This window comes from Rhincodon typus, chromosome 23 (genome assembly GCF_021869965.1).
Source record: "Rhincodon typus isolate 14 chromosome 23, sRhiTyp1.1, whole genome shotgun sequence".
NCBI classification, from domain to species: Eukaryota; Metazoa; Chordata; class Chondrichthyes; order Orectolobiformes; family Rhincodontidae; genus Rhincodon; species Rhincodon typus.
In genome coordinates this window covers 28,582,282-28,609,322 of record NC_063354.1, presented here as the reverse complement: position 1 = coordinate 28,609,322, position 27,041 = coordinate 28,582,282, and the positions used below count along the sequence as shown (strand labels likewise).

General features: G+C 41.3%; 1 protein-coding gene across 1 annotated transcript in view; it reads left to right on the top strand.

The window, feature by feature from the left end:
* acsf2 (acyl-CoA synthetase family member 2) overlaps positions 1–27,041 on the top strand; it is a 115,487-nt gene that overhangs the window by 86,223 nt on the left and 2,223 nt on the right. The window contains exons 11-15 of the mRNA XM_020529720.2: positions 15,991–16,098; positions 18,444–18,595; positions 19,910–20,051; positions 23,940–24,050; positions 25,894–25,962. Coding sequence (XP_020385309.2) covers positions 15,991–16,098; positions 18,444–18,595; positions 19,910–20,051; positions 23,940–24,050; positions 25,894–25,962 — 582 coding nt within the window. The remainder of the gene's footprint in view (positions 1–15,990; positions 16,099–18,443; positions 18,596–19,909; positions 20,052–23,939; positions 24,051–25,893; positions 25,963–27,041) is intronic.

The following is a 27,041-nucleotide window of genomic DNA, read 5'->3' as shown; positions in this document are numbered from 1 at the left end:
ATATTCTGACCGATGAAGGCAAGTGTATCAAACACCTTCTTCACCACCCTGTCTACCTGTGACTCTATTTTGAAGGAACCGTGTACCTACAACCCTAAGTCTTGGAACTTGGCTGGAATCTATACTTCTTTAGGAATGCCGTTTTTCAGTTCATCTGTGAGGCAGCTTTTCGAATCTCAGCACCAATTCCAAGTTGTTGGTGACTAAGCTGAATGAGCCTGGATTGTTTATTATAACTTGGTGTAGTAGTTTTAACAAAGCTTACTGGTGTGCGGACCATTTCAATTGTTAATTATAGGACATGGCTGATTCACTATTTGACTAAATGTCTTGACTGCATTCTGATCATATGTAATGAACATTAGGGTGAGGTCTGGAGGTTCTCATGGAATTTTACTATGACCAGAATCATAAAAGGGAAGGCTTAAAAAGAGAGAAACTTGGCAAAAACAAGTTAACTTGAAACAGAATGAGTCACCATGAAGACTAAATATATCATATTGATAGTTGGCTAAAGAAGTAAGTCAAATCTTATAGCTGGTAATGAAAAGGTTCATGATGTCGAATGAAGATGGCTGTGATTAGTTCTTATGAAAGACTACTTTATGGAAAGTTGGGTGTCTCCCAATAAAGCAAGTGTTGAATGGTACCTGGCACTCTGTGCAGCATTGAAAGTGTAATCATTAGTCTGCACTGGGTCTGGAAATTTTTGAACATCTCACACTGGCATTCACTTCCCTTTCCATTTCTGCTTGTTGAACAAAATGGAAAATTCCAGAAAAACATTATAGCAAAAAATGAACCAAGCTTTACTTGAGAAGGCACCATCACAATGGAAACAGCGCTAATGAAACATTTCATGCTAACATTCAGCCTCCAGAACACAGAAAGGGGCATACGACCATGTAACATTGCTGGCTCAGGATGAAAGGAGTGATACCCTAACTGTGCAATATCTATCCTAGGACTGTAGGATGTGACAGTGTAGAGCAAGCTTTAGTCTGTATCTAACCCTTGCTGTAACTGCCCTGGGAGGCAGGAAGAGCATGGGAGAGAGCAAATGGGGAACTGTATGTCTGATAACCTGATGTCAATCATCTGGAAAATGCTGGAATCAAATCACATAGAAAAATCATAGTACGATCAATATCATCATAGTTTTACAAAAGGTAAATTGTGTTCGACAAATTTATTAGAATTTTTTGAGGTTGTAACTAGTAGGTTAGATGAAGGGTAACCAGTCAATATTGCACATTTACTTAACAAAAGGCATTTGAAAAGGTACCACACAAAAGGTGGAGAAGCTAGATAAGGGCTTATAGAGTTGGGGCAATTGTCATTCTTAGCAGCAACAATCACTCTCTAATGAGTATTATTGTCCCATAGGAAATTCCATGTCTCTGGTCATGGGTTCTGTGGGTCCTTGTGTGGTTGATAAGCCTGATCCTACAACCATATCTCTCACTACACATTTGGCAGGTGTTTCCGGGAGATGGAGTTGGGTCCTTGGCCTCTAGATCATGGCATTCCTTTCTCAGGTTTCTGTTCCATTTTCCTCTTGCCACCAGATGTTCTTGAAGAGTTGTGTCCCTTCACATATGTGGTTCCTCCAAGTTAGTTTCTTCTGAACAAGAATCTCCCACTCGTTGACATCTATGTTGCATTTCTTGAGGGAAGCCTTCGGGAAGTCTGTGAAATGTTTCTTTTGTCCTCATCTTGTTTGAGTGCCTTCCTTGAGCAGGGCACAAAAGATTTGCTTTGGCAGTTACTCAGGCATTCCAAAAAGAGAAAAGGAGAAGAAGGTTATGTGCCTACATAAGGCTAAGGAAACTGAAGACGAACAGAGACCTTGAAAAATATAAAGAAAACAGGAAAGAACTTAAGCAAGGAGTTAGGAGGGCTAAAAGGAGCCGTGAAATGTCCTTGGCAAACAGGATTAAGGATAACCCAAAGGAGTTTTTTACATATATAATGAGCAAGAGGGTAGTTAGGGAAAGCATAGGTCCACCCAAGGACAAAGGAGAGAATTTATGTATGGAGCCAGATGAAGTGGATGAGGTCCTTAACAAATATTTTGCATCGATATTCACAAAGGAGAATGAATGGTGGATGGTGAGTGCAGGGAGGAGTATGTTAATATTCTAGAGCATGTTGGCATAAAAAAAGAGAAGGTGTTGAGTGTTTTGAAAAGCATTAAGGTGTACAAGATCCCAGGATCTGATGGTATCTGACCCAGAATGCTGAGGGAAGCAGGTGAGGAAATTACTTGGGCCTTGTACAAAATCTTTGTTGTCATCTTTAGTCACAGGAGAAGTCCGAGTGGATCTGAGATTTGCCACTGTTCTTCCTTTGTTTAAGAAGGGCAACAGGAATAATGTGGGAAATTATAGGCTGGTGACCTTTACGTCAATGGTAGAGAAATTATTGAAGAAGATTCTTAGGGACAGGATTCACTCACATTGGAAAAATATGGACTTATTAGTGATAAACAACATGACTTTGTGTGGGGCAAGTTGTGTCTCACAAATTTGATTGAGTTTTTTGAGGAAGTGACAAAGATGACTGATGAGGGCAGGGCCATGGATGTTGTCTCCATGGACTTTAGCATGATCTTTGACAAGGTTCCTCATGGCAGGCAGATACAGAAGATGAAGTCACATGGGATCCACAGTGAGCTGATAAGATGAATACAGAACTGGCTTAGTTATATCAGACAGATAGTAGCAGTAGAAGGGTGTTATTCAGAGTGGTGATCTGCAACCAGTGGTGTTCTGCAGGGATCAATGCTGGGATTCCTGTTGTTTGTAATACATATAAATGATTTGGAGGAGAGTGTAGGTAGTCTGATTAGTAAGTTTGTGAATGACACAAAGGTTGGGTTAGTGAGGAGGATTGCCAGAAGGTTTGGCAAGGTTTGGTAAGCTGGAGACTTAGATGGAGAAATGGCAGATGGAGGTTAATTTGGACAAATGCAAGGAGATGCATTTTGGAAGGTCTAATGCAGGAAGGAAGTATACAGTAAATGGCAGGTCCCTTAGATGCATTAACATATGGAGGGATGTAAGTGTACAGGTCCATTGTTCTCTGAAAGTGGCAACACAAGTGGATAAATTGGTCAAGAAGGTATATGGCATGCTTCTCTTCATCAGTTAGGGCATAGAGTATAAAAATTGGCAAGTAATGATACAGCTGTATAGAACTTTAGTTAGACCTCATTTGGAATATTGCACACAATTTTGGTTGCCACATTACCAGAAGGATATGCAGGCTTTGGAGAGGGTGCAAAAAAGGTTTACCAGGATGTTGCCTAATTTGGAGGGTATTAACTGAGAAGAGAAACTGGACAAATTTGGTTTTTTTCACTTGAACATCAGAGGCTCAGGGGCGACCTGACAGAAGTTTACAAAATTATGAGAGGCGTGGATGGAATAGATAGTTAAGACTTTTTCCCAGGGTACAAATATCAATGACTAGGGTACATAGTAATTGAAGGTAAAAGGGAAAGTTTAAAGGAGATGTGAGAGGTACGTTTTTTCACAGAGTGTGGTAAGTGCCTGGAATGTGCTGCTGAGGAGGTTGGTAGAAGTAGACCAAATAGCAATGCTTAAGAGGAATCTTGACAGATACATGAATGGGGAGGGAATAGAGGGATATGGACCGCATAGATGCGAAAGACTTTTAGTTTAGAAAAGTGTCATATGTTGATGCAGGCTTGGTGGGCCGAAGGGCCTATTCCTGTGCTCTACTGTTCTTTGCCTTTAAGCATGTGGCTGGCTCAGCAGAGTTCGATAGCTGAGTGGTTAACAGGCAGGAAGCAAAGAGTAACATTTTAAGTTGACAGGCTCTGTTTAGTGAAATTTTGCAAAGCGCAGTGTTGGGGCCTCAGCTAATTATCATTGTATTTACTGTATTTTTGATTATGGAATGAAATGGAAAAAGGACTGTTTTAAAACCAAGAATTGTGGTAGGAATTGCTGTACTTTTAAAAACAATTTCCTAAAAGCCACTTCTTTGTTTGTCCAACTGTCTTTCTCTCTCTTTGGGCTCTATCCTATCATTTACTCTCTATCCTACCCACCTCCCTATTTTCTGCGTATAAACTGATGTTTTCTCAGCCACCATCAGTTCTGAGGAAGGGTCATCGGACCCGAAATGTTAACTCTGTTTTCTCCTTCACGGATGCTGCCAGACCTGCTGAGCTTTTCCAGCGACTTTGTTTTTGTTCCTAAAAGTCACTGTGTGTAGTGTTCACACTGCTTCTTTGTTCAAGTGGGGAGCGGGGAGGTATTTGTAGATGGCACATGACTGAATGTGTGCAGAATGAAATTTGGTTGGCACCAAGTAATTGATTGGATTGTGCAATTGTGAGCAGTCATAGATGCCAACATTTTGGTTGTTTCTTGGGCAGCTGAACAGCTTGTGGGTGTGAATGATACAGACAGAAGCCTTCAACTGCTGGAAGGGCAGTTCTCTGCAGTAAAAATACCTGAAGCCTGAAGCAACCCAGTTATATTCTCCCTCCAGTTGCTGCAACTTCTTGCCAGTAACTAAAAGACTTTGTAATTAGTGTAACAATCACCCTGTGCCCCCTGTGAGAAGTAAACAAATCTGGAGAAGGGAGATTGAGGAACAGTAAGTCCAGCAAGCCAAAAGGAACATCTCAATGAGCTCTGTGGTGCTACTGAATTGTGCTTCCCAAGACTTTTTTGCTTCATTCATAAAACCAATTTTTTTTTTGTCTGTGTATGTATGTCTGTATTTGTGTGTAGGTGTTTTAAGGGGAGGGGAGGTTAAAGTCTTATCTAACAGAGCCTCGTGTTGATAGTTCATGACCATTTACTTGTGACGAGCATTTACTTATTTGTAACAAATAATAGTTTTTGTTATGTACAAGAACATAGTCAGTGTTTCTGTTAACTTAATTCCAATAAATAGGTAAATCAGGCACTTGCTATGATTAAGTCATTAACATTTGTGGCAATCCTGGAAGTAGCGGGACTTGAGAATCAGTGCACTTTCCCAGGTATCTTGTGACAGTATTGAATGGGGGACCAGGCTTGATGGGCCTGGTGGTCCACCGATGGGACAATGGAGAGGATGCTTTACCCTGTACCTAAACCATGCTAAGATGATTAGACTCTGACAAATGCAACAACCTCCCTTTCTGTTAGTTAAGGCACCACGCATTGGAAGTGTTTCACCTCTGACTCCTGGTGTTAGGCCTCCTATCCCATAATCAGTCAAATTTTATTTTATTGTGGGTTCATATATTTAACCAACTCTGGGTCAATGCAGGTTATATGAAAACATGCCAGGAGCAGTACCAAGCACACTTAAAACAGAGGACATGACTAGTGAAGATTCAACACAGGACTGCATGGATGCTTATCAGCAGGAATAGTATGTTATAGATAGAACTATGAAACCCTTAAGCAGTGGATTTGATCAAAGCTCTGATAAGCTTCACAATCATTGAGAATCCATAACATGCATTGCAGTAACTTATCAATGCTCCTTTACCACCTGGAAGGATAATGGCAACAAATGTGTGGGAACAGTACCATCTGCAAGTTCCCCTCCAAGCCATACACCATATAACTTGAAACTGTATCACAGTTCATTTACTGTTGCCCGGTCAATATTCTGGAACTTCGGCTATGGTTCTGTTGGTGTACCTGCATAGAAAGACTGCAGTGGTTTAAGAAAGTGGCAAACCACATCTTTGAGGACACGTAGATATGGGCAAATAAATGGTGGCCTAGCCAGGGATGCCCACATCCCATGACCAAATAAAAACACAGAAACTTGAGGCTGTCAGAAACCCGAGTTCCAAACTTGTCTCAGAATTGTTTAAGAACAAGTAATAGACCTGTCCATTCATAATGCAGATCTAATGCTTTTCATACCAATGCTTTATTTTGCCAGCTTTGAGGTTGACTGCTTGGCTCTTGTCAACCAATTCCCGCATAGTCTAATTGTCCTAGGTTTCAGCCAGGCTTCTAGAATTTTACTTCACCTGCACCTCCTAACTCTGAAGCCTGCCTTCTCATCATTGGATCCTCAACAACATTGTATTCATGTCTACTTCTTTAAGAAGGTCCTACTGACAAATTTCTCTCCGATGTCCAGAGCCAAGCAGAGCAGGATTGGCTTATGGACAGTTGGGCTGTTCGTTAAACGTTTTCTGCAATTTTTCTTTCACCTGCAATAGCTGTTGCTTTCATTCTGCTGGTTCTTTGATCTACTCCAGTGACTAATGTTATTATGGCTTTAACTTTAAACCTCACTCTTGCCTTTTCTGGCTGATGGAGACAGTAATTTGCTTCAAGCATTCCTGCTGTCTGCTACGTCCCAGAGCATTCTGAATGTTACATCTGGTATCCTGAACAGTCTGAAGGATCTGGGGCCAATATATCCCTGCTCATAACTGTGCAAATCTATGATTACAGCTGCCAAATCTAACTTTGCTGAGACAAACAAAAGCACTATTTTCTGAGTCTGACAGACATTCGTTTTGATGTTGATTTAAAAGAATCTCATGACGTTATGTCTTTGTGATATAATTAATAAATTGCCTATAACGAAAGCTTTGCCTTTCTTACAGTTATCATTTCACTTTTAACTCTAGGCTTGATCACTTTGATAAAGACTCTCCCTCTATTCTGTTTGATCGTCCTGGCTGGCATCAGGTTTTGTCCTCATTTGTTGCATTTTTGTGGAGTGTTTTAATCATTCGCAAGAAGTGGGTGTCAATGGTCCTCTCTAATTGCCTAGAGGGCATTTGAAAGTCAACCACATTGCTGTGGGTTTACAGTCATATCTAGGCCAGACCAGGTAAGGATAGTAGCTTCCTTCCCTAAAAGCTGTTAATGAACCAGGTGCTTATCACTCAAAACCACCTGGGCTAGGTGGCAACATCTCGTTTTTTTGCCTGTCATTAGACTTCCAAAGCAACTGCCCTGCTCAGACCTCAGTTCCAGAGGAATGCTCCCTCTAGGTTGCATGGCCATTTGGAGGGTCTGCTCATGTCGATCGGACCCATTGACTTCCAGTTCTGGAAGTCACTGCCGTGCACAGATCTTGAAGGTCCATGCAGAGACAACAAAAGTTAGAGAGAACGTAGCTAAAGACATCAAGAGGCTTTGTCAAGAACACACAGGTGCAAAGTTGAAGTGTTGGAGAGTGTGTACAGACCTCCAAACAACTCACTGAATTGACAATTCTGCCATCAATGCAATTGGACATATCAGCCATCTCAGAACTAACTGAACTGGAGTGGCAGCAAGTAATGTTCAATCCGATGGGAACTTTCTATGAAGCAGGAAGATCCTCAAGATGCAATCCCCCAAATTTGTCCCATTATATGCAGTCTCTCAAGTCTTTTATATCTCACACTCTTGCAGATGTGCTTGTGTCCAGAACATTCCTAAGAGCCACGCCTCTCACCCTGCTGACTGCTGCCCAATTTCCCTTATTTTTCTTTTCTCTAAAGTGACAGAAATTGCTGTTGATATTATCCCAAATTATCTATCTGCAGTGGAGGCAATATGGGGGATGTTAGGAGAGATGACAAAAGCTTATCTACAAGAGGGATATTAATAAAGATTTTAAAGGAAGGGTAATTAGGGTGAGAATTTCAGAGACAAGGACCTAATCAGCAGTGTTATTAATGATGGCAAGCAGGGTGGGGATACACAAAATTCAAATTAGCTTCTGCAAGAGTAAGTAGCAGAAAACCACCTCTTTGATATCTTTGCCCTTAGTTTCTTCACATTCTCCTTTTATTTCCAATAGAGTTCCCACATTTCCTCCATTACAAAAATGGCCTTCCATTCTGTGAATGGGTGATTATAATTCAAGATCATAAAAAGAGGATCAGGAGTAGGCCGCTCAGCCCATTAGGCCTGGCCTGCCATTCAGTAGGATCATGGCTGATCTGCTAGTGGTCTCAGTTCCACTCTTCTATTTATTCATCAGTAGCCTTGATTCCTTTGAGGGGGTTGGTTTAGTTCAGTTGGCTGGATAGCTGGCTTGTGTTGCAGGGTGACACCAACAGCATGGGCTCAATTCACACATTCGCTCAGGTCACCCTTGAAGCACTCTCCTTCTCAATTTCTTCCCTAACCTGAGTTGCAGTGATTCCCATGTTAAACCACCACTGGGGTCATCTCTCTCTAATGAGAGACCATTGCTTTGGGACTGTGGTAACTTTACCTTTCTCCTGATTCCTTCATAGTTCAACATTTGTGTAACACAGCTTTGAATATGTTCTATATCCCCCTCTCTGCTGTTGTCTGTGGAGTAGAATTCCAAACACTGTTTGAAGTAACATGTTTAAGACTGCCACAAACTGAAGTGAAAGGAAGATACAGCATGGAAGAGGTTACATGACAATGGCAAGCCAGCCAGTATAATACAGTAAATCCTCTGTATCCACAAATCACAAATTGTAAATTCACCAATCACACCAGAAAAAGTCACAACAAAAATTCCATATCCGCGGGCAAATATCCCATATCTGCGATGTTTAACTTTTTTTTATAATCTTCGCACTCATGAATTTCATCATTCGTTGGGGTTCTTAACAACGGAACCCTTGAGGATACAGAGGAATGGCTGTATGTACAATTGCGTCTCACAAAACCTTTTTCATAAAAAATAAAAAAAGTTACATGCACTATCATTTGCAGTTATAATTACTCAATACACATAGTCATTAAAGAAAACGACTATTTATGAACAAAACTATGATAATTTTTGTCAATCCCAGATTTTCCAGTCTTTGAACATGCATTTTATCCATTAACTATAAAGCATTCAGGTAATTTAATAAAGTGTGTGGGTTGTTGCCAGTTTGTCTGGTATCTGCTCATTCTTGGCATGATCTTCATGTCTTTTTGTGGGGAATGCTTTATCAGAGCAAGATCTGTCTTTCAGATTAAATATTACAGCTGGATTAATTACTTCTAAAGCACGTCAAACTGTTTTGCAGGTTTTTGGTTTGAGTAAAAGATACTTTCTCTTCTTTGCCCCAATATCACTGCATAACCTTAGCAGTGAGCTTGCATAGATTTTCACATTTGATAACAAATTAGACTAAAACCTTGCTTGGTAATTCATACATGAATCCAACAACTTGTTGCACCACTTTTATATCTGTTAGCCATGGCATCTCTAGTATAGCTCTCACCTGATATGATCCAGGCCAAGTCCTTTCCCTGTCAGTACTTGACCTATGTGTTCAACTTCAGGCATCTCCAGTTGCATATTTTTCTTCTTTTTCTATTATTTCTACTTACCCTATTTTCTCCTCTGATTTTTACAATACGAACTTTTTCTGTTTTCACCATGCCCGTTGAGTGACCAAAAATAAAACTTATCCTCCCCATCAGATGCAATCCCCGAAATATGATTTATCTTCCTTATTCTTCTTCACACTTTTTAGGACCTCCTAGTCCTGCAGCCTCCGTTACTCATTCAAATTGGTCTTAAGGGCAACAGGAATTCTCCTTGACAGATGTTGGTGTGGTCCCACACTCCCATCTATTTTGAGGTGATATCAACCAGGAAGACTTTCAAGGCCCATAGCAAAGTCATTGCAATCTTTTAGGATCTGTTCAGAAATTAATGACTTTGTGTCCTCTGAAACACTTCAAATCTCTTCTGGCACATGCAAGATTACAAGACCAATCTTTAGACTTGCTTCAGCTGAGATGAGAGGATTTTGCTTCATCTCTACTATCTGGAATTCAAGACCATCATTCTTCCATTGTATCAGGCTTTCAGCTTCATTTGTTCTCTTGGAATGTGTATTGTTTGATCATATAACCTCAACTTTACCTTTGAGGTTTTTATTTTTGAGTCACTATCTTGAGTTACTTTGCACAGTTAAACGAAGCTCATGATGCTACATAAAGCACCAATCTTTATCTGGCACTTTTCTTTTATTTGATGCTGTCCTCTGCAGTCATCATTCAAACAATCACGAACCATTTATCACCTTTAGATCTGACAATATGGTGTAGAGTGATTTATCAGTATCGTCATCAGATATCTATCTAGCAGCCTTCTTGGTATACTTGTTTTGCTTCTTTCAAGCTAAACACTTATCTGGAAGGGGATTCAACTTCTTGCAGTTAGAGCACGGTTTTTTCCAGGTTGGGCATGCTCCTTTTTTTTCTTATGAAATGTCCTTCACAAAAGGTACACCCATTCCGCTGGCTTTGATTTTTCAGATGGCATTTCTGAAAATACTTCTTGCTTTTTCCCAATATGTTCCCTGTTTGGCCTGGAATATCTACAAGCAAAATGCAAAGGCTCAACTGTTCTTCCATTAATATGCTCTAGCTGATGGTTGACAATCTCAGAGATTCTGCACAGATTAATAGCTTTCTTGAGAGTAAATTTCTCTTTTCTAAGCAAACATGCTCTCACAGCAGGATCTCTTTTGAATAGGACCACCATAACTCTGATGAGTTTATTGTTCTGTTATCTAAACTCCCAGGATTAAGTCAAATGTGTCAGTACCATCACACATTAATCAACAGCCTCCCTTACCTGCTGAGCTTTGATGTTGAAAACATGCCATTCATAATTAATGTTGGAATGAGTCCAAAGTGTGTCTTCAAAGCCTTCAATATCTCTCTTACTCGAGTTCTTACTCCTGAGTGAGGTTTAGACATGTAGCACTGTTTTTCCAATGCGGATAACAGGGTTGCTACCCTTATTTGCTCAGTCTGTTTGATTAATTCTGTAGCTATTTCATGGTCTTCCTCAAATCTCCTTTTATTTCCACAGTAGCAGGGAAAGGAAAATTCACAGCCATTCTGACTCACCCAGCACTTTAATGTTACTGAATCTGGTTTTAATTATTCTTTGATGTTATTTATTACAGTAGGCGACTCCCTTACAGCTCTGAAAACTCACTCAATCTCAGCTTCATGTTTCTGACATCATGTTCCAAGGGATCTGTTTAATGGCTCCCACAAACTGAAGCAAAAACAAGTAACAGACAAAGGTAGAAGTCACATGACTATGCAAGCCAGATGGTGCATTACATACAATAACCACCCTCTAAAAGGAGAAATTCATTATCATCTCCATTTTAAATTGGAGCCTCATAATTTTAAACTATGCCTACATATTTCCTCCATGAAGAGAAATATTTTCTCAGCATTCGCCTGTCGAGCTCCCTCACAATCTTGTATGTTTTAAGAAGGTCACCTGTCAGTCTTCTAAACCCTAATGACCATAGACCCAAACTGCTCAACCTTTTCTTACAAGGAAAACCCCTTCATCCTAGGAATTAGCTGAGTGCACCTCCTCTGTACTGCTTCCAATGCAGGTTTATCCTACTTTAAGTAAGAAGACCAAAATCTGTATACAATGAAACCAGGTAAATAAAAAGCATTAACATATTGGATTCTTTCTCTAAGTTCCACAAGGACTGCTTAGGCTTCACCTGCTATAGTCTTTCCTTACCCATACCTTGTGAAGCATCTTGGACTTTATCTACCCCATCAATGAGCTACCATGAGGAGCTGTTTTCCTATGGTGGTCCCCTATGGTGGTCTATAGCCATCTGATTTCCTTCTACCACTGGATGTTGGGCCTGGACACCAAGAATGAGGCCTGACATATAGCCTGGCCTGGTTATCACACTGACATGTCAAAATGAGTTTGCCATCACTTACTCTGAACCCTTATCCCTAATCGTCCTGCACTGCTTAAAATTGCTGTTTTTCAGTAGGAAGATTGAAGAAAGCAGGAACATGAGTTTGGAGGTCCAGGAGAAAAGTGAAACAGAGGTGACCAGAGAGACGGGTGACCGTGCAGGGAAAGATTATGTCTGATGGTGAACTTACATTGCAACTTTGTTCATATTTCAATTTCAGTTCAGTCTGGGACTTATTGCAATGAGTCGCACTTTGAATGGAAGTGGAAAGGATAGAGGATGAATACCAGATATAACTGATCCAGTGTGATAGGAGGACCATGTGTTGTTCCAACAGTTAAGCCAGATCTTTTGATAGTGGGAATGTAGTGAGTTGGTCTATTGGAATGTTGAGCTTTGATCTGTATTTCTCTGTAATGTGAGCAATGCAGTGAAATGTTATCTTTGGAAGGGGACTTCTATACAATCTCTGTGAATGGGAATGATTTATTGGAATGTTTTGCTTGGATTCGATAAGATTTCTGCAGACTCTGGGCAATGATGGTGGCATTGGGGATAAGTGGTTGAAGCAGATTACAGCTGCTGTTTGTTGAAATTGATTTACATCCCAATGTATGGTAGAAGTGATGGAGTGTGGATCCTGTGCCTGCTGCCTGTGTGATCCACACCACAAGCATTTATTGTGTTATGCTTGGTACTCAGGAGCTCTGGAGCTCATTGAAAATTCTGCCGTTTATGTTGTAAGTCACACCTTGTTTTACTCACCCTTGGCCATGTGCTTGTGAACTTACGATAGCTCCCAATCCAGCAGCATCATGATTTTAACTGTTTGTCCTTGTTTAAAAGTCTGTCCATGGCCCCCATCTTTGTAAATACCTCCATCCCTTGAGACCTCTTATGGTCTTCCAATTCTGGCATCTTGCATATCTGGATTTTCATCACTCTACTGTTGTCTGTCTTTGCACAGGTCCTACTTATGGAATTTCCTCCCGCTGCCTGTCATAGAGTCATACAGCACGGAAACAGACCCTTTGGTCTAATCAGTCCATGCTGACCATAATCCCAAACTAAACTAGCCCCACCTGCCTGCACTTGGACCATATCACTCCAAACATTTCTTATTCATGTACTTATTCAAATGTCTTTTACATGTTGTAACCGTACCCACTCTTTGTGTAAAAAATTTGCCCCTTCTGTATTTTTTAGATCTTTGTCCTGTCACCTTAAAATCCTGCCCCCAGTCTTGAAATCCCCCACCCATAGGAAAACACACCTGCCATTCACCTTATCTATACCTCTCATTATTTTATAAACCTCTATAAGGTCATCTCTCAACCTCCTATGCTCTAGTGAACAAAGTCCCAGCCTGTCCAGCCTCTCCTTATAACTCAAAACCTCCATTCCTGGCAGCATCCTGGTAAATCTCTTCTGAACCCTCCCCAGCTTAATAATATCCTTCCTATAACAGAGTCCAGAGCCAGGCAATAACTCTGAACAGCAACTTTCATTTATACGTAGAGATGTAGTAAAACATCCAAAGATACTTTACAGAGAGCATTATCAAGCAAAATTTGAGACTGAGCCACATGAGGAGATATTAAGATGGGTGGCCAAACTCTAGCCAAAGAAGTAATTTGTAAGGAACATGTCAAAGCAGGACAGAATAGACAGGCAAAAGGTTTAAAGAGAATTCCAGATTTTAGGGCCCAGACAGCTGAAGACAAAGTGACCAACTGTGGAGCAAAGAAAGTTAGGATGATAAATAGAAATTGCTGGATAAAATCAGCAGGTCTGGCAGCGTCTGTGTAGAGGAAGCAGAGTTAACGTTTCAGGTCCAGTTACTCTTCCTCAGAACTGATTTTAGCGAGGAAAATGTTGGTGTATATGCTAAAGTGCTAAAGAAGGGGTGGGGGAAGGGGAAAGGATTAAATGATAGAGCCCAGAGAGAGAGCGAAACCATTGGGTAGACAAAGGGTTGGGTGAAGGTCAATTTGGGAGAATGAATAGCTGATAAAGAGGCTGACAATGGGTTCTTTGTGGTAATAGCCCATGTGATGACAAGGCCTGGTGTGTGGGGTTGGGGTGAGGACATGGAAAAAGGTGCTCAGACTCTAAAATTATTGAATTCAATATTGAGTCCAGAAGGCTGCAAGGTTCTCAAGTAGAAAATGAGGTGTTATTGTTCCAGCTTGCACTGAGCTTTGCTGGAGCACTGTAGAAAGCACGAGACAGGGATTTTGGCCAGGGAACACAGTGGTGTGCTGACGTGCCAGGCAACTGGAAGTTCTGGGTTTTTCCGGAGAGAACGTAGGTGTCCTGAAAAGTGGTTGCCCAATCAGAGGCATCTGGATGGGTGTATGAATAGGAAGGGATTTAGAGGGATATGGGCCAAATGTTGGCAAATGGAACTATGTTAGGTTTGGATGACTGGTCAGCATGGAAGAGTTGGACCGAAAGGTCTGTTTTCATGCTGTATGACTCTATGACTCTACAAGCAGATGACAATGTAAACAGCGAATACGGTAGACTAGACTGAGCGAAGTGCAGATAAATAATTGCTTGGCCTGGAAGGTGCATCTGGGGCCTTGGATAGTGAGAAGGGAGGAAGTAAACGGCCAGGTGTGACACCTTCTGCATTTGCAGGGGAAGGTCCCATGGGGATGTGGGGAGATGTTGGGATTGGTGGAAGAGTGGACCAGCGTGAGTATTGGTGGCATGGTGGTGGCATTCCTACCCTTGGACTGGGGCAGCCAGGTACAAGCCCCACCTGCTCCAAATGTGTGTAATAATATCTCTGTACAGAACGATTAGGAAAATAATTTTTAAAAAAAGATTTTTAAAGAAACTCTGATTGGACCTGGCTGACATAAAAGGATGACAGTCACTAATATCAAGCCCCTGAATGCCTGACTCAGTGAGAGGCAGTGCTATTGTCAAAGGCTATTCATTTGTAAATAAAGAGTGATTGCTGATAAGATGCTAGTCTCTCAAGAGTTATTTCAGGGCTCCCTGTCCCTCACTCCATATGTCCTCTCAATCCTCAGCCAGTTTCCATGGCCTCTCATGCCGTCATGCAAAATCATACTAACTACTATGCTCACTCACCCAGTATGCACTATGTACAAAACCAATGGATCATACAATAACAATGGTAAAGGTGGTCCAGCTGAGAAAGATATGTTCTTTGAAAGAAAAGGCCGTTCTTCCTGTCATCCCATAAAAGTGTCAATCAGACAGACCATCAAAGTATTGATAAAGTGGTTTTAAACATTTCCCACCTCTTGTCGAAATAATCATTAAAACATTGACAATAGTAATGACAGAAGAATAATATTTAATCATTTAAGGAAATCAATCAAGCAAAACCAAAAGTTTACTTCATTTGTCAAAGCAAACTTTGTGGTGAGTTCATGCTGTTATTGGTCCTAGCTCTCAGCCAAGCATACGTGATGAGAACATATGGGACAAGTGACAAATGAGGTGTCACATAATAAGATGAGAACATTATTAATGTGATAGATCCTGACCCACCTGCTCTAAGAGAAAAGACTGAACTAATAACACCCCAAGGGAAAATTCAGAGAAGCGTGTTTTAACCATGAGGCCTATTTTCAAATCCTCCCTTACCCTTAACACTATGTTTTTTTAAAAGTCTGTTTTTGGGAAGCTCAATTCACTTGATCTTGTTGTTGTACCTTTGTTAGACACATTTGAAAGTTGCTGGTAAATTTGCTCATTAATCTTATTCTCATTACTTGGAGCTCTGTGAAAATACCCTAATAAACCAAATAGATTTCATCCTAGAACCATCTAATGTCCTCTTTATTTAGAACTGTATCATCTCATAGAATCCCCACAGTATGGAAGCAAGCCATTCAGCCCATCGAGTCCATACCACCCCTCTGAAGAGCATCTGACCTACACTCAACCACCTGCCCTATCCCTGCATTTCCTATGGCTTATCCACTTGGCCTATACACTATGGGAAATTTAGCATGGCCAATCTACCAAACCTGCACATCTTTGGACTGTAAGGAAACTAGAGCACCCAGAGGAAACCCACGCAGACACGGGGAGAATGTGCAAACTTCACACAGACAGTCGCCTGAGGTTGGAACTGAACTGGAGTCCCTGGTGCTGTGAGGCAGCAATGCTAAACACTGAGCCACCGTGCTCCTCTTTTGTCAATAGCATCAAACATACACACCCACCCCCTCATTTTCTTTCTCCATTTTCTTTCTCTATCATTCCTAACAGCTTCATCAATAGAAAAATGGTTCTGCTGACTCTGAATAATAGTAACTTTCTTCTATCAGGGAGCATATGGAACAACAGAAAACAGCCCGGTCACATTTCAAGGATTCCCAATGGACGAAATGACACGGAAACTAGAAACAGTTGGATATGTTTCCCCTCACACCGAGGTAAGAAGGTGGTAGTTTAATTAGTTCCTGATGACTGTATGTAAGGTTGGCATAGCTTCACTTCTTCCTTCTCGATATCTCCCTCTCTATTCACATCCTTTACCTCATTTTTCTCTCCTCCCCTTCTCTCCTTCTACTGTTTATTTGTGTTTTTATTCTTTCTCTTCTCTCTTTTCCCCTCTATTTCTCTCTCTTCTCGTTCTCTCTTACTCTTTACCTCTTCTTGCACTTCCTTTTATCACCATTTCATTCCTCTGTTTCTATTCCCTACCCTTCCCTTTTCTTAGCCCTTCCTTCTTTCTCTCCTTTTCTCTCTCTTACTTCTCTCCTAGCTTTCTATTGCTTTCTGTCTGTATGTCCCTTTATCACTGCTGGGTATCTCTCTGTCTCTTCTCTCTGTGACTGGTTTTGTATTATACCTGAAAACTGTCCTCACAGCCTGGATGAATTCTATTTCTGTAGCTCTTGGTTGTAAGTGAGTCATCCGCCCAGCTCTCCCACTACTGAGAAGCTGAGTTCAGCTTTGGAACAGTGCCATGGTTACTGCCTAGCTAGGGTATCATGTTATGTCAAAAGTTGCATAAAGCAAAGTCCTCCTGGTTTGTCTGATTGATATCAACCCTGCGCCAAACATCATTTCTCACCAAATGGCCAATTGCTTGCAGAAGTTTCAAAGGCTAGTGCTGGTGATGACATTTGCCAGCTCAGCTTGGATAGATTTTGTAACATGACATTCCTCCTACAACCACCCCATCCCACGAACCAGTCCTTGGTCATCCAGCATGCCATGAGGAAAGCTATATTTTGGAGGACTTCTTTTGTCTCTGTGTGTTTTGAGAAACTGACTTTGTGCCTGTGGAAATGATAATTGGTTAAACTAAAGATTGTAACATTTAAGGCATAGAATACACTCGATTCTGATGAGGAACAGGGGGCATAAAATAGACCAATTCAGTGGTCAGTGAGTGGGTTGGATTGGTGGGGAGAGACTAAAGTCAAGTTGGCACCATCACAACTAACATGTTGATATTAGCTCAAAATCACTGAGATTCGGGGTCATGGAAGGCCTGGAGGAGCATTTGTTCAGTGCAACTGGGGATACTGCGGCTTGAGGAAACCCAGAAGTGGTTCTTAGCAGCAGTGTAGCTGCAACCGGAGATCATTCTTGTGTTTAGATGCTGAAATATTACCTGACCATCACAGGAGGACACTCTACATAGTATGTCAGTTAAGCTTGAAAAGAACGTCAAAGGAGGCTGGATCTAGAAGCAGATTTGAAAGAGATCTGGATTAGATTACGATTGTACATCACATTATCCTTTTAGGGTGAGGATTGTATTTATGAAATTTAGGTGGAGTAAACATATGTCAGCTGGAGATCCAAACTATTTCAGGGAAGTCCTGGAAATGTTGTGATCCACTCAGAACAGCTGAAGAGTTTGGATTTGCCAATGTTGAAATGTTAGACAACAGCCCTGTGAATCCAGTGGAAGAGATTGAGTAACTGGGAGATGAACAGCCATTGTGTCTGAGTTACAGAAATTTTTGAGGGAAATCAGAAGGTGTATCCTCAATGGAGGGGAACTGAAATCCTTCACAAGGAAGACAGAGCATCGGCGATTTTTTTGGGACTTAGTATTGACTGGTGTCTGAGTGGGTGCTCAAAATTTGAGGAACTTGTTTTGGTTATGTCAACTATTTGATAAGCAGTTTTTAGTATGTACAGCTTAAGCTGGCCTGCTAACACATATTTACCTTGTGTTTATTCTTGATGTGAGAGTATGATAGGTAAAATTGACTGTTTGCTTTATTAACCTGTGTATATTAAAATATATTCTCTTAGTAAGCAACTGGGAGTTCAAATTTTGCTGACTTAAACAGTAAAGGTTAATAGTTTTTAACCATATTGGAACAAATTTTGAGATCTCGTCTGGGACTATAATAAAACTTGGAGAGCCGATATGGGATCATAACACAAACTCCACAAATTTTGCCTTCCCAGGCCAATAAGAAAGCAACCTGTCTCAGTCAAACACATTTCATTCCAAGTTCTATCTTTTAATAGCTACTAAGCAAAAGTATTCCAAGAAAAGGAGAATAAATGATTTTTCAAATATCATTTTGAATTCCTTCTTGAATTGTTCACAGTTGTGTCTGAGAGATTAGTCCTCAATTTCTGAAGCATCTTGTCCAATTCCTGGAGGGTTGGCACCTCAAGAATTAGCCAATATATGAAGTAAATGTTTTGCATTTAGAACATGGGCAAACAGAGTGATTCATTAGAGCATGATTGCAACATATGGCTCCTCCAGTCCTATCTCATGGCATTTTAATTTGTGTTACAGGCCAAGGTTGTGCATCTCCAAACTGAGGAACTCCTTCCTTTGAACACAGCGGGAGAGCTGTGGATCCGTGGATACAGTGTTATGTTGGGATACTGGAATGAACCAGAAAAGACAAAGGAATGTATCACACCAGAGGGCTGGTACAAAACAGGGTGAGTCAACTTTCCCTGGCTTGTAAGTTTTGAGGGAACCTGGATAACTAATCAAACAATCAGCCAATGTGCAATGTTACTGAGCCAATCAGGCTACAGGCTAAGTAAGAACTTACATTTTTACATGTGTGCATGCAACTGAGAGATGGGAAACAGTGAGCAAGCCTGTGCGCAGTCTTTTTCTTTAAAGTAAACTTCAGTGTGTACTCACTCATCATTATTGTAAGTTCCAGAGATTGAAACACTGTCAGTTATGATATTATTCAAGCTCCTCGTTTAGATTCCAGTTTATAACTTCGTGCCAAATACTTGTTGATCTTTGGTTATCCATTAATTCTGTTATTGTCATTTCCCTCTGCCCTCTTTCCTTGATGAAGTCATCGATCTCATATTAGTAGGGTGGTGAAATGGGCGAATGGGACTCCTGCCTTTATCGGTCGAGGCATAGATTGCAAAAGCTGGGAAGTCATGTTGGAATTGCATAGAACTTTGGTGAGATCAAAGCGAGAGTATTATGTGTGGTTCTGGTCACCACATCGCAGGAGGGTTGTGATTGCATTGGAGGGGGTGCAGAGGAGATTCACCAGAATGCTGCCTGGGATGGAAAATTTAAGAGATGAGGAAAAGTTGGATAGGCTTGGGTTGTTTCCCTTGGAGCAGAGAAAATTGAGGTGTACAAGATTTTGAGGGGTATGGACAGAGTAGATAAGGAGCAGCTGCTGTCCATAGTTGAAGGGTCAGTCATGAGGGGACATGCATTCAAGGTGAGGGAAAGGAGGTTTAGGGGGGATGTGAGGAAGAACCTTTTTACCCAGAGGGTGGTGCCATTCTGAAATGCGCTGCCTGGGAGGGTGGTAGAGGCGAGTTGCCTCACATCCTTTAAAAAGTACCTGGATGAGCACTTGGCACATCATAACATTCAAGGCTATGGGCCAAGTGCTGGCAAATGGGATTAGGGTGAAGGTCAGGTGCTTCTGATGTGTTGGTGCAGACTCAATGGGCCAAAGGGCCTCTTCTGCACTGAATGATTCTATTGGGATGTGCCTTTGGGGTACTGAAGTCAGTTGCAGCATTCGTTCACTCACCATGGCTGAGAACCTTTAACTGAACCCTGGCCAAGAAGCAAAGTTGAGATATCATATTCCATACAACTGAGACACACATTAACTTTACCAAGAGAAGGCCAATATCCTCCACTTTCCTGTATTTCATTGCTCCACAGAAAGCCAGCAATTAAACTCTAGTTCTGACGCTGATGATCTCTGGTAAAATTTGCAAAAATGCAGTGTTAATTACTTGGTCCTGCACTTCCAGCGATATCGCCAAACTTGATGCGTATGGTTACTGTCAGATTGTTGGCCGATGTAAAGACATGGTTATCCGTGGAGGAGAAAACATTTATCCAGCAGAAATAGAAGCATTTCTGCATACACATCCAAAAATACATGAAGTCCAGGTAAGTGACTTAAACTACAGTTTATACTAGTGGATGTACAGTTTTTCACTGGGTGTAACTGGAATGGGTTGGTAAAGGAGAGGTCACAGCTGACCTCTTCAAATTTTCTGAAATTCATATAGACTTCTAGAAGTCACTGAATAAGACCCCTCATAAAGACTATTAACTAAGGTTGAAGCTTGTGGAACTGAAGGTTAACTATTGACTTGATTAGAAAATCGGCTAAATGTCAGGAAAGGGAGTAGGCAGAATGGGGTGGTATTTTCATAGGCAGCTTGAATTCCACTAGGATCTATGTTGGTGCCTCAATTATTTATCTTGTTCATTGATGATTTAAACAAAGATTTTGAAAGCTCACATTTCCAAATTTGCCAATTACTCAAAGACAGGCAACACTGTAAACTGCCTAGATTGAACCATAAGGAGAGAAAATGCATATTTAATAAATGGTGAAAGACTAGAAACAGTGGAGAAGCAAAGAATTTGATGTGTGGAAGTGGCGATGGTGGCAACATACATAGATCATGAAAATTATGATCTATGGTACAATTATGATTAAAATGCTTGATAAAGTACTAACTCTATGCCTAGATAATGAGATTACCAGGCATTACGAAATCATGCTTCAACCATACAAGACCCTTCTTAGCTCTTATCTGGAGGCTTATGCACAATGCTGGGCTGCAGGAAGGACATATTGACCTTTGACTGATAGCTGACCTCTCAAATTTAACTTATGAGGAGAAATCACACAATCTATGGAATCATAGAATTATTGCAGCACGGAAAGAGGCCATTCAGCCTATTATGTCTGTACTGGTTCTTTACAAGAGCAACTCAATTAGTGACACTTCCACATCCTTTCTCCAGTGCTCTGCAATTTGTTTTTCTTTTCACATAATCAGCCAATTCTCTTTTGAAACCACAAGTTCACCTGCCTCCATCACAATTTTAGGAATCACATTCAAAATCCTAATCACTCCCTGTGTATAAAGGTAAACCTCATGCCACCATTCCTTTTGCTGATCACCTTAACTTCTTTCTCTTTGCCGATCAGTCTAACTATATGAATTTTGTCCTCACCCCTCATGGATGTCCTTTCTTTCCTACAATACAATATCTTTCTTAATCAGTACTGTTACCTCACCTCTCTTTTTCCCTTCACAATATGTGTGAGTAGTTTGTACTCTTGTACAAGTCAATTATTTTAATTCACCGGACATGTTTACCAAACTTCCTGGGCTTACATATGTGCATTGTACTCAACCCTTTTCATTCCTTGAAGTTCTTCTTAACCTGCTGCTATCTAATATGGTATAACTTCCTTCTTGAGTAGTATTCAGCACTCTTACCTTATGTGCCTTAATTTTTCTTTTCTGTTTCTATATGTTGGTGTCCATTCCCCTGCAAATTAAGTTTAAATTCTTCTAAGACATCCTTGTCGTTTTGAGGAGCAACTTATACTTTTTGAATAGTTGCCTCCTGCCTCAGAACTGGTCCCAGAATCTGAAACCTTTCCTCCTATACCATGTTTCAAGCCATGTATTGATCGTTCCTATTTTCTTTTTCCACTCTTGTTTGTATGTGGTACTGGTAAGACCAGTAAAATTGGCGAATGACAAATATTGATCCAACTTGTCTTATGTGCCTCAAAATGGAGGTCCGGTATGACTAGTGCATTCATTAACAAGTAATTTTTTTTTTAAACTGGCTTTTCCCTCAGGGTTTGAGGGCTTACTTTTTGACCTGCTTCCTTACCTCCTGAAAGTCTGATCAAAGAAACTCAACACATGTTCTCTTTTTATTGTTGTGACCGGCCTGTGCCATATCTTCCAGCTTACTCCCTACTCTCTCCAGTATATTTTGACAGAAACTCCCAAATAATGTAGCATTACAAGCAACATCTCTGCTGCATGTTCATGTCCTTATTATAGTTATGCTAAAATCTGAATGGAAATTCTAACTCCATTTTAGAAAAAGATCAACTTTTAAAATTTTCACATATTAAATTTCTCAAATTTAGTATTCTGTAAAATCAGCTCTCCAGAGAATTGGACCATGTTACGTAGAGTGTTTAGTGATCTGTGTTGTACCTGTTCTGAGTGTGTTTCATTGGAAACTGCACTTTCTATGGTCTCGTAGGATTTCTTTTTATTCTTTCATGGGAATTGGCCTTTACTAGCAGGGCTACCAATTATTGCCCATCTCTGGTTGCCCTTTAGAAGTGTTGTTGGAGTTGCACTCACAGAATGCCTACAATGTGTAAACAAGCCGTTCAGCCCACCAAGTCCACACCAACCCTCCAAAGAGCATCCTACCCAGACCTGTCCCCCTACCCTTCTTTGTAACCCTGTATTTCCCATGACTAATGCACCTAACCTAGAAATCCCTGAACACTATGGGCAATTTAGCATGGCCAGTCAACCTAACTTGCACATCTTTGGGACGAAACAGGAGCACCCAGCAGAAACCAATGCAGACATGGGGAGAATGTGCAAATTCTATACAGATAGTCGTCTGTGGTTGGAATTGAACCCAAGTTCAACTCGCTGTGAGGCAGCAGTGCTAACCACTGAGCCATTGTGCTGCCCCTCATCCAGGCAAGTATTCTGTCACACTCCTGACTTGTGCCTCGTAGATGTGGACACACTTTGGGGCGTTAGGAGTTGAATTGTTGCAAGATTCCTAGCCTCTGACCGGGTGTTGTAGCCATAGTATTTATACGGCTGGTCAATGGTTACTCCCAGGATGTTGATACTGGAGCATTCAGTGATGATGCTGCCACTAAATCTCAATTGATGATGCATAGATTCTCTCTTGTTGGAAATGGTCATTGCCTGAGACTATTTGGCACAAATGTTACTTGTAACTTGTCAGCTCAAACCTGGATGTCGTCCAGGTCTTGCTGCATTTTGGCCTGGACTTCTTCAATATCTGAAGAGTCATTAGTGGTGTTGAAATTTATGCAATCATCAGCAACAATCCCCACTTCTGACCTATTGATGGAGGGAAGGTCATTGATGAAGCAGCTGAAGATGGTTGAGCCTCAGTCACTACCCTGAGAAACTCCTGCAGACATGTCCTGGAGCAGAGATGACTGACCACCAAGCATTGCAGCCATCTTCCCATGTATCAGGTATAACTGCAGCCAACAAGAGTTTGCCCCTTGATTCACACTGACTCCAGTTTAGGTAGGACTCCACTCAATCAAATGCATCCTTAGTGTCAAAGACAGTAACTCTCACCTCACCTCTGGAATTTGGCTCTTTTATCCATCTTTAGACCAAACTGTGAAGAGGTCAGGAGTTTAGTGGCCCTGGTGGAACCCAAACTGAGTGTCAGTGAGCAGGTTAGTGCTAATGACATCTGACATATGCTTTCTTTTTGCCTTATCCTACTCTATTCTCTTTGACATCCATGTTTGTGATCAGACTCATTCTCCTACTGGGAACAAACTGTTCTGAACGCTGAACATCTCCCAATACTCTGACGCTGATTTACCTTTAAATAACTGTTTCGAGTCCATTTTTGCTCAATAACATCTGAGGTTAATTGAATTGGCCTTTCCCCCGTTTAGACATTTTAAATATTTTTGATCTTTATCCTTTTTCATAACTTCTTTAAACCAAACTGAGTTATGATTGTTACCACAAAAATATTTCCCACTGATTCCCCTTCCAACCACCTAGATTAATTCCCAAAATCTAAGTTCAGAACCTCACTGTTTCTTGTTGAGGTTGCAATGTATAAATTAAAAACCTCTCCTTACATTTTAAGAATTCTTCTAGCTCAATAAATGAGTCTGTGACGGGGTGTTGTGTGCGATGGTGGGGCAGGGGGAGTGGCTGTATCTGTTTGATGGGATTTAACTCCATATTCTGTTGGCAGGTGGTTGGAGTGCATGATGACAAGATGGGTGAAGAGCTCTGTGCCTGTGTGAAAGTCCACGATGGAATGGAATGCACAGTTGAGGAGGTTAAAACGTACTGTAAGGGACAGGTATGTGCTTTTGTGGGTCATACTTATATATGGTCAACAATAAGATTAACAAGAAAGAGTCCTCTTTACAATGGACATAGAGAGTCATTAGAATACATTTTATTAGTCAGAGGGGTGAGCATTGTAGGTCAAGGTGCTGAAAAATAAATTCAGCTCATTTTGGTGAGAAATGTCCTTGCAGAGGGAAACTTCCTTGTGATTGCGCCAGAGGCAAGAAGAGGCCTCAATAAGGAAATCTGTCCTCCTATGGCAGGATGTCATTTAGACTCGCTAACGGCATAAATGGGAGTCACACGGCTTTCTTGTGGCTCCCACAGGGTGCCCAGCAAATTCCGCCAGGTTAGCATGCAGCCTACAGATATAGAAGGGGATAGGGTGAGAGGGGAGTCAGTACTGAATGCACACCGCACCCCCCCCGCACTCCTGTGATCCCCACTCTCTGTGCACCCCAACACATCCTCAAATAATCAAAGCCAGAGTTCCAGCGATGATTCCTAGTGAAGTCCTGGCAGCCATCACTCCCAGTACTGCTACCAGCAATGGTCTCTGATTGACTGGCATCTCTTGTGGGTCTGATTTCCATTGTTGGCATCCTAAATGGCAGAAAATGTCCACCATTGCCCACTTAAGTGCCTCAGAGGCACACTGGGCCACACCTGGAATATTTTGTGCAGTTTTGGTCTCCTTATCTGAGAAAGGCTGTTCTTGGTTTAGAGGGAGTGCAGTGAAGGTTTACTGAATTGATTCCTGGATTGGCAATACTGATGTATGAGGAGAGTGTGAGTTGCTTATGATTAAATTCACTGGATTTTAGAAGAATGAGGGGGTATCTCATAGAAACCTATCAAATTCTAACAGGACTAGACAAGTTAGATGCAGATGGATGTTCCCGGTGGTAGAGTAGTCCAGAACCGGGGTCATTGTTTAAACATAAGGGGTAGACCTTTTAGGACAGACATAAGGAGAAATTTCTTCACCAGATAATGGTGGGCCTGTGAAATTCACTCATAAGGTAGTTGAGGCCAAAACATCATGTGTTTCAGGAAGGAGTTAGATATAGCTCTTGTGGCTAAAGGAATCAAGAAAAATGGGGCAAGGGTGGAATTAGTGTATTGAGCTCAATGATCAGCCATCCGAATGGCACTGCAGACTCGAGGGGTCGAATGGCCAACTCTTTCTCTTATCTTCTGTTTCTGTGTAAATACAGTCAAGCCTCCTCAACAGAAGATTTGCACATTTTCCATCATTCTGCAACTGGTAGGTGTTACCCAGGTCAGGAACTTTAAATTCTACCCATTGTATCTGGCCATTGAAATTAAAAAGTAGGGGAACAAGATTGCCCTGAATTCAAGATTCTCTCATTGATGTTCCCAATCAGTAAGATAGTAACTGGGTATGAGTCTCAGGGAAATTTGCAAATTTGCAAAATAGCTGGATCGTGGTGATATTAGAAGCCACCACCTCAGAAAAGTTCAGCATGGCTTGAGATCACATTCTATTCTTTCAGATGGGGTTGCAAATCACTAAATAGTCCTGTTGGTACTCCAAATGGTCAGCATTGATCCACCAAAGACACAACAGGGGCTCAATCTAAACAAAGGAAAGCATTTGTGGATTGTGGTCACATGTTTGTGACACCTATTGTACTGAATGCCGAGACAGGAGTGAATAGGATGGAATTTAGTGCCTTGAGACGGGAGTGAATAAAATAGGCTGAGAAGGACAGGAAGATTTCACTGATTCTTCATAGTCCACCATCACTGTATAATTTGGACTTGAGGGAGATGCGAGAGAAAAAACTGAAGCAGTATTTTGAAACTATCAATTTCTTTGTTCCTAACAGATCTCCCATTTCAAGATCCCACAGTACATGGTGTTTGTTAATGATTTCCCTCGGACTGCTAGTGGGAAGGTATGTACTGTAGCAGTAAACCTGAAAAGACTATTCATTTCTGATAACTGAAAATGTAAAGTAAAAATATTTCTGCATCACCGTCTGGACATAGAGAACATTCACATGTGCTCTGACTGCTATAATCAAAGTGGGGGTTCCAAGGCTGGTGCTGTAATTGGATTCCATAATGTTCTAGTGGGTGAAACTAATGGGTATTGCATTTATTATTGAGTGAGGTTTTGGTCCAGAGCTAGTATTTTCATCCCTGAAGCAGAAGGTGAAGAGTCTGTACTGCCCTCTGAGTGAACACTGGACAATGGTCATTGAAACCTGAATTGACAATCATTGGGATATTGAGTCCAATTGGTGTGGGTACACCTCCTTACTTTGCCATTTTAAGGGGGTTGACTGCATACTTCAAACTGTGGGCCATAGGAGAAGGCACTTCTCAAGGACAGGAACAGGAACTCAGCACAAGACATAGCTTTAGAACCTCATACATCAAACTTGTATTTGGAACTTTCTTGCAAGCAAAGTAGAACAGATGAATATTTATAATAGCTCAGACTGTGAGTAATTGAACTGGCCCAAGTTTGATAATCTCAACTGAATTAGCTGATCTTCACCAAGGTGGTGGAAGATGACATGTGTTACAGTTAGTTTCAGTGTTCAACCCAGTGATCACTGTTTCCCTTTGTTATAGACTTACCACACCCCCAACAAGAATTCATACTTGCAAAAACTGTGTTGGATACAGTGCTCAAAATCCAACACACTGTTCTACTCTGACAGGCCCAGCACTCAAAACCCAATGCATTGTCCCAATCATCAGATCTAGTGCTCAAAACCTAACCCACTGTCCCATCCTGAGAGACCCAGTGCTCAAAACCCAAAAAATTGTCCCACTATGAGAGACCCAGTGCTCAAAACCTAACCCACTGTCCCATCCTGAGAGACCCAATGCTCAAAACCCAAAAATTGTCCCACTATGAGAGACCCAGTGCTCAAAACCTAACCCACTGTCCTATCTGAGAGATCCAGTTCACAAAACCCAACCCACTGTCCCACTCTGAGAGACCCAGTGCTCAAAACCCAAC